Source organism: Typopeltis vanoorti, chromosome 19 (assembly GCF_054136105.1).
Source record: "Typopeltis vanoorti isolate ZY-2024b chromosome 19, IOZ_Tvanoo_1.0, whole genome shotgun sequence".
NCBI lineage: Eukaryota > Metazoa > Arthropoda > Arachnida > Uropygi > Thelyphonidae > Typopeltis > Typopeltis vanoorti.
In genome coordinates, this window is record NC_143567.1 from 62,061,402 (window position 1) to 62,070,498 (window position 9,097).

The 9,097-nt window shown below is 33.4% G+C and overlaps 1 protein-coding gene across 1 annotated transcript in view; it reads left to right on the forward strand.

Annotated features, from left to right (window-relative positions):
* Nucleotides 1–8,235, forward strand: part of LOC150096173 (nucleolar pre-ribosomal-associated protein 1-like) — an 87,589-nt gene extending 79,354 nt beyond the window's left edge. The window contains exon 14 of the mRNA XM_090409630.1: nt 8,060–8,235. Coding sequence (XP_090265756.1) covers nt 8,060–8,157 — 98 coding nt within the window. The 3' untranslated portion in view covers nt 8,158–8,235. The remainder of the gene's footprint in view (nt 1–8,059) is intronic.
* The last annotated feature ends 862 nt before the right edge of the window (nt 8,236–9,097 follow it).

Sequence of the window (9,097 nt, forward strand, 5' to 3'; positions counted from 1 at the left end):
CCTACAGTTTGGCCTACTTTGGACAGACTGGTAAATCAGTTAACATTCACCTTGAAGAACACAAAAATTACATCCATGATTATCTTTATGTCAAGTCGGGACTAGCAGACCATGCCCTTTACTATATGTACTATAGCATACATATTAAGAGGTTTATTGTGTTGTTGATTATTCTTAATACAATATAAACAACACCAAAAGAGGAAAAAGTAATTAATTTATTGAACATAATGTACTTCTTCATGTTGGATTAAATGAAGGAAGGCACTGGCTTTACACAGAAATCACTATAAGCCTGAAAGATTTTTTATAATCAGCATCTGCTATGAATCACTTTCACAACCTCAACAAGTATGGTTGCATTAATTTGCCTAAGATCTGAGAAACAGTCATTCTGAGACCAGATAGCCTAACTTCTCCAAATTAACTTTATGATTATCTAGTCCATAGAGGGGACCATGTTAGGACATTAGTTCTATGTCATTTACAGATTGAATTGTTTCTAATGATTTAATGTAATCTTTGTGCTTGTGACAGTTATAATTTGTACTCTGAAGATGCCAGGTAGAAAACCAGCAAAATATTACTAAGTTCAATAAATTAATTTCTTTTTTACTCACTTGGTGTTGTTTATATCATGAAGCATTATTTATGAATGTACTATAACAAATATTGCTGTAATGAAATGATTTGCTATGGTGAACTGCCAAACAAAAAAAAGTCCTGGCTGAATTTCTGTATCAGTACTCCATCCATTATTGCAAATGATAAATTTCAAAAAACTCACCATTTACTAGCAGATGTCATAATCTGCACTTTGGAATTGTTCATTCATTGAAATTTCTTTTTAATTTTACACCACAGCCATAATATCAGTACAGTATTGCATTGTGGCAAACGTAGAAGTCATTATAATAAATTTAGTTTAATCCTTTATCCAAGTGAGAGCAAACACAGTTTGTGCCTGAAAATATCTTCAGGACTGTGGTGTTGTACTATCTTACCTGGGTAAGTAGTACAACACCAGGCATCTCGTAGCAAAGGTGGAGCAAGCTACCAACACTCCTATCCCAGTATCTCCCATAATGCAAAATACATCTCCTTGTGAATATGTATATTGTTATGTTAAGGGATTGGCCACTACCCAGACTAGTTTCGACCTTTATTGAGGTCTCTTCAGTGGGAGCCAGGCCCAGAGTTGGAGATACCAGGCAGAAGTAATAGCAAGGTCATCTTTACCTATAGGAGTTGCCAAAAGGTTTGCCACCTTTTTTATTTTTAGAAGTCATTACTTGTAAGATAAAAGTAGTTCCATTTTTAGAACTACATAAAAGTAATTCTTGTTTGCAATAATTACTTTTATGCAGGAAAAGGGCTTCTGTACCAACTGAGCTTTATTTATTTGTTCATTTTTTTAATGTGTGGTTCCCATTCACAAAATGTTATTATAAACCTGTAGAACATTTTGTATTGTGGGTGGATTGAGGATTTTTTTTTTATCAATTATATATATATATGTTAAAGATACCAAGCTATTTTAAACCTGGTTTTACTCCATTTCCCAAGTAAGCAAACAGACAAACAAGTCAAGTTTGCGCCTGCACTTATTGGAAGTCTACCTGACCCTCAAAGTAGTGCAAGTCAAGGCAACTTATGGTAAAAGTAGAATAAGCTCTGATCACTATTCTTAATATTTACCCTTAATGCACAGCCCATCTCCTTGAGGAGATGTATGATGCTGTATATTAAAGGCAAGGTGCCACTACCCAGACCGGTTTCGACCTTTATTGAGGTTTCATCAGTGGGAGCCAGGCTAGAAATACCAAGATTTTAGTAATACTGACCCTCAAAGTAGTGCAAGTCAAGGCAACTCATGGTAAAAGTAGAATAAGCCCTGATCACTATTCTTAATATTTACTCTTAATGCACAGCCCATCTCCTTGAGGAGATGTATGATGCTGTGTATTAAAGGCAAGGTGCCACTGCCCAGACTGGTTTCGACCTTTATTGAGGTGTCTCATCAGTGGGAGCCAGGCTAGAAATACCAAGATTTTAGTAATACAGAGTTTATAAGTATTTTACCAGAACAAGTTACCATAAGGTGTTTTAACCTTATTAAATAAAAATCTCTTGATGAGATATAAATGTAGAAAGTATTTTACCTTGGGTATAATAAATGTTAAAGATACCAAGCTATTTTAAACCTGGTTTTACTCCATTTCCCAAGTAAGCAAACAGACAAACAAGTCAAGTTTGTGCCTACATGTATTGGAAGTCTAGCTGACCCTCAAAGTAGTGCAAGTCAAGGCAACTCATGGTAAAAGTAGAATAAGCTATGATCACTATTCTTAATATTTACCCTTAACGATAGCCATTTGGAATTCTTAATATTTACCCTTTGGAAGCCTGCACATATTGGAAGTCTAGCTGATCCTTAAGGGTCAGCTAGACTTCCAGTACGTGCAGGTGCAAACTTGACTTGTTTGTCTGTTTGCTTACTTGGGAAATGGAGTAAAACCAGGTTTAAAATAGCTCGGTATCTTTAACATTTATTATACCCAAGGTAAAATACTTTCTACATATATATATTGTAATGTTGTTATTTTTACATAATCTGGAAACCCTGCTCTAGAGACCAAACATGGAAATTTATCAAGCCACTTTAGTCCTCCAATAAACAGAAAGGTGGTCTCATACTTGGTGATAAAATTCATCTCTCACCTAAAGACAATCACAAATATCCATGCCTATGGCAGGATTCAAACCTGCAGCCTGTTAGTTTGAGAGCAAGTATGCTAACCACTTGGCCAACCAGGCCAGCTATGGAGTATTGCTATGTTTAACTCCTTATTTACACCATACAACTTTGCCCAAACTCTAAAAGTTTGCAAGGTTTTTTTTTTCCTTAGCACTTTATTATCTGCCTTTTCCAGATATACAGATCCTTGTTATATTTCCATGATTTCTTGACCCCTTAAAGTAAAAAATCTGACTGCATCCTTGTTTGATCTGAACCAGCTTCTTCTTTCACAGTTTTTATTAGCCTAATCTTGAATATACTTGCATAAATTTCACCTAGAACTATTAGGAAAATTCCCCTCTAGTTCTCATATTTCTATGTTTTCCTATAACAACCCTGCTCGGGTCATTTGAAATTTGACCTACTGACCAGCCCTTTTAAATTATTTCAGTGAATTATTATAGGCTAATGAAAAACTTTTGTACTTTCGTATTTAATCATTTCTGGATAAATATCATATACTTAAACTTCCACACTTCAGTTTTCTCAGTATTGACCTCCTGATATTATGATAGTATTACATGAAAAAGTAAAACCCAAACTAACTTCCAATCTACAATCTTCCTCCTCAAAATTGATCTGTTATCTGTCAAGACTCCCACATTATCAGATTTTATATTTCTGTCTTCTGAGGAACTTATTCCACTTATATCTTGGTCTTCCTCTGAGTCTTTTTCCTGTCAACCTGGCAAAGAACACTTGTTTTGCTAATCTTTCCTCTCACATTCTGTTTAAGTGACCATACCATCTGAGATTAGCTCTGCTGAAACATTTCTGAATGCTAACAGTAGAGCAAGTTCTTTCCTAATATCCTCATTTTTGATATGATACTACCATTGATGCCACCAGTTCGCTCCACTAATCTTTCTCGGAACTCTCATATCTTTGGTCTCCAGTCATTGAACAAGTTTTTTATTTCTACCCAGCTCCCAGATCTACAAGTTAAAATTGGTTTGCTGTCTTCTATGCCACTAATTTAGTGTTTTACTAATTTCTTTCTTATTCCATATAAATTTATTCAGCTGACTTCCTGCACATACCAGCTTTACTAATTCTGTTGTCTGTTTCCATCTTTAATTTTCTATCTTCACTAAAAATTGTGCCTAAATATGCAGTTTACTAAATTGCTCTATAGATTCACCAATCAAGATAAATTTGGTGTTTTCAATGTGTCTTTGTCTTTTTATTGTTGATTTTCATACCACATTTATTACAACAATTATTCAGTTTAGTCAGGGAATCTTGCAGACTTGCACTGGATTTATTCAGAAGTATAACACATCTGCATAAAATAAACAGCTAAGATTAACTAGCCAATTTTGATATATGATTTAATACCACTTTCCTTCATAGTGTAATCCATATAGATAATGAATAGCAGAGGAGATAATATGTCACACACCTGATTCCACAATTTTTCTTAGCTGTTTCTCAAATCTTTCCAGGAACACTCAAAAGGGAAATTACTCTGTAATTCTCACATTGTCAGTTTTATTTCCCTTTTTGTAAATGGGTGTTGTGAGAGGTTTACTACAAACATCTAGAATTGGACCCTCTAAGAGTCCTTCTGAATTATGCAGTGTAGCCACTGTAAAACTTTTATAACCCTCATATTTGAGCATTTATGGTCAAATAACATCTACTCCAGCTGTCTTTCCACATTTCAGGTTTTTGATGTTTTTTTTTTTTTTTTACTTCATGTATTGATATGTATTCTTGATTGCATTCCTGTTAAGCGTTATCTACTACCATGCTGTCGCTACTTGTTTTATTTAGCAATTTATCAATGTAATTACTCCAGACATCTAGAATATCTTTACTTTCAGTTTTCATTTCACCTTTATCTTCTCTGGATTCCTTTTACAGTATTCTTTCCTCCATTTCTTAGCTTTTTCAATAGCCTCCAGAATATTTTGTCACCTTCTTGATATTTTCTATGTTCTTACTAGAGTCTTCCCATGACTTTGTTTAGCTAGTGTTACACATTGCAATGCTTTATTACATTTTTTTTGTCACATTTTAGAGAATATTCTCTAAGAGCACAAGCTGACTTACTTTTCAGGAGCTTTTGACGTGCTTTTTCTTGACTACCTCTTTAACTTCCTGAGTCCACCATGGAGTTCTAATTTTTCTATCCTTACAGACAACCTCACCACATGCCTCTCTGGCTGAATCAATCAGTGTTTTCTTCATGGTTTGTCAACGAATCTCAAAGGTTTTGCTCTTGACTTCAAACTCTCTCATTTTTTCTTGGATGATGTTTGTGTATTTGAGCCTACAGTTCATCTCTGAAAACTACTACCTTTGTTTTTTTTTTTTTTTTTTTTTTAATTTTTATCCGCTCTTCTTTTCAATATGAAATTCAGTTTTATCCTGCTCAAAACTACATAGTGATCACTTCCAGTTTCATATCCTCTGTATGCTCTTCTGTCCTGAACCAGTGATAAAACATCACTATCAACTATAACATAGTCAACGATGTTTCTTATTTCTTGCATCTTCTCTCCATGTGAATTTGTGTACACTTTTATATTGGTATATGGTGTAATAACTAGCTCATGTCCTGAACAGAAATCCATCAAGCACTTACCATTATTATGAACTTTGCTCTTTTTTCCAAAATTTCCCAAAACGTTTTGGTATGTCCTGGTAATCATTTCTACTTTGCTGTTCAGATCTCCAACAAGGACTAACTTTTCCTTTTTGATTGATTCAGCTACCTTCTTTAATTCCTCCAAAAATTAGTCCATTTCTTCCTTAGTATAGCCTTTTGTGGTAGGCATATAAGCAATGTCTTATTATCCAGTTCACCTTACTGATATTTGCACTCATTACTTTACTTGATATTGCCTGCCATTCAAGAAGCTTATTCTAGTATTTAGTGTCGAATACATAGCAACTTCTTCCTTCCTTCCTCTTCCTGATTGTTGTTGCCTGGATATATATATTTTTTTTGTTTTTGTTGCTTAGAAAGATTTCCCTGTTTTTGTGTTCTTCATTTAGGTAACACTTATCTGTTCCATTATAGTTCCATTTCCTTTTCATTGATACTTATGTTGTTGTACCAATCTTGAACTGTGTTGATGTTGAGTTGGGATGTGTTTTGGGATTTGTTCCTGTAGTTGACATTTTGCTGTTCTCACTGATTCCTTGATGAAAACAATGGGATCTTTGTGTCACCCTAGCCAGCATGAAATTCTGTCATGGTTGTGCCATCATTTTACATTGTAGTTTAAGTCAATAAGAGCAGTTTGGTCTGCTAAATTCCAAAAACTGCCAGCCCAACCTCATTCATTGAGTATCCAGGTAGATACCTAACAGGGTGCACCACGAGAAGGTGAGGACTGGACAATCATCGGTTCTCCACATTCTTAAATGGCTATGTAGATGGTCTCCTCCCTGTTATATAGCTTTGATCCTTAATCATCCCTTTCGTGAAACTTATCTTTTATATTCTTATAAATGTTCCCCACAGATTTTATTAACTACTTTTCCTGCATAACTTTCATATTGTTCCTCTTTAACCTTCTTGAGTCCACTATGAAATTCAGTGCAGATATGGTTCAATTCACTCAGTGTTTTCTTTATTTTCATTGGATCTCACAGGCTTAGTTTGTGTTTGCAAACTCTTTTTTTAATATTAATCCTACACACACACACACACACACACACACACACACACACACACACACACACACACACACAAAAAAAGGTTGCAAGAATTATAACATATTAGTTGTGATGTGTTGACATAAGTAATATTTATTTATCTGACTAACAGTGTTTGATTAATATAATGATCAAATCGAATAATATTTGATTGCATTTACAAGTGATCTTTGAAAGCTGCTCGATTCTGATTCGTTTTGAAACTGTTGTCATATTTTTCTTCTCAATATGATATTCATTTTTATCAAGTTTTATCTTACTCAAAACTATATGGTGATCCCTTCCTGTTTCTTATCCACTATATACACTTGTATTCTGAACCAACATGAAGATATCAATTACTATCAACAGTAACATAGTCAGTAACACTTTTCTCATTCCCTCCAAGTGATTTTATCCACATCTTTATGCTATAATATGGCATTAATGATGACCAGTTGTCCTGACTAAAATCTAGCAGGCATCTACTATTATTGTTAGCTTTGCTCTTTTCTCCAAAATTTTGCAAATGTTTCTGTATGTCTGAGATTCACTTCTTTTAGATCTCTAATAAGAACCAACTTTTCCTTTGTTAGTTGGTCCTTCTATATGATTCAAAATATTCCTTTACTTCTTCCCTACACCTTCTATGGAGTCATTGATCAAAATAAATATCATTGCCCAATTATTCATTTTGAAATTGTCCATCTTGTCCTGTTGAAATTTTTTGTCATTCAAGAAGTTTATCTTCATTTTTTTATATTGAAAACTACAACTGCTTCGTCCTGATTACTGTTGTCTGAATGCAAATATGCAAATATTGCCTGAATAGTTATTATTTAGAAATATTTCAACTCTAATAGTTTTTCACATGTTTTATCTCACTAACACCTGTTATATTAACATGGTATGTCTGCTGTTTATCTAATAGCTTTGTATCCTCTTTTTCATTGACACTTGTAATGTTGAAGATGACTGCCTTTAGCTTGAGGTCGTTCCACTAGCTGATTGCTCACTGTATGCTATGGTGTAAATGTATATTCTTGTTTTATCCAATTTCCCCCTCATTCAGCATTATATCTGATCATATCATACCAACATATTTATTTGTGGTTTAAGTCACTACAGTCTCAAATTGCCAGGTCTTCCTTGTTTATTTAGTATCCAATTGATACGTTATTATAGTGGAGTGCACCATGAAAAAAGCAAGATTGCACAATGTTTCAGAAGCCCTTTTTTGGTTTTTTGCTTTCCTTAAAGGCTATATGGAGGAGCTTCATCCCTTAAATGACCCTTTTGAAAAATGCACAAATGTAAATATAGATAAATTTATAAATTTATCTATAACTATAATGTGTATTATTGGGCTTTAAAAGCTAATTGCAATAGTTTACATTATAATATATTAGTGAATAAGATATCATTCTACTTATTAATAATTAATCATTGCTTTACTGGAGAAATTGCTTCTTCAGTTTTAAGTATTTATTGACTGTCTAGTTTTATGCATCATATTTAAGTAATCACTCATTAATAAATGTTGCCTTACAATTGTAGAATCATTTTTAATACACTTATATTAAATTTCTATTCTTGTGTTTTCCTTTACAGATATGGGAAAGATATATAAAACCATAATAATGATGATAGAATTTTGGTTACAGAAACCAGGTCCAATTCTCTCTCAAAAATTTTTGAAAGATTGTTGATCATTACTATTGCATATTGTAAAAAATCTGTTTCATTTCAAATTATTGTAAATATGTAATATACATAAACCAACTATAGTACTATAATTAATTTAACTTGTGTAAAAAAAAAAAAAAAAAAAAGAAGCAACTAAAAATATATTATGAAATAAAAATCTTTTATAAAATGATTGGCCCACATCTTTTTTTCTTCACTTTATGTTATCTTTGCTAATATTTAAAATGAAGAGCCCACTCTTTATTGATTGAAAGATAATAATAATACAGCTGCATACATATGGTACGCCAAGGGTATTTGCCGCCCAGGTGCAAACTTTTATCAGCTGCCCTTAATACTGCATTGTATAATCCAAATTAGATATTAGCTACATAAAATGTTGCCACCAGGGTGTGATGCCCTCAGATTGGCGCAGCCCTGACCTGGAGTACAAATGGCATTTTATTATAAACGTTTTTCATAATGGGTATGCAGTTCATAGTCATCTGCCTAAGGGGTTGAGGCTACCATGAACAGCAGTGTTCCAGTCCATCTGGAACACTGCTGTTCTAATTGGTTTTCATTTCAGGCTCTTCATTTCCAGTTATTTTAATTGAAAAATTAATGTGCTGCTCAGAAATCACACTACTTACAATCTGCCACCAAATTTCAGAAGAAAAAATTTAAAAAGACTTCTAAAATATACAAATTACCCAAAATTCATTAACCTAATCACCCTCTCCATCTCATAGTAAATGCTACTGACTCCTCTTCCTTTAAATTAGCCAAACAGCTAGATAAATCTTTAATTCTACTAACTGGCCACACTACTTCTTATATAAAAAAAATTCCATGCATTTAAAATCTTTAATTCAAAATTTAGTTTTAAATGATAATGATATGGTGAGATTTGATGTCACCTCCTTGTTTACAAATATCCCCCTTTCTGACACTTTAAATTTA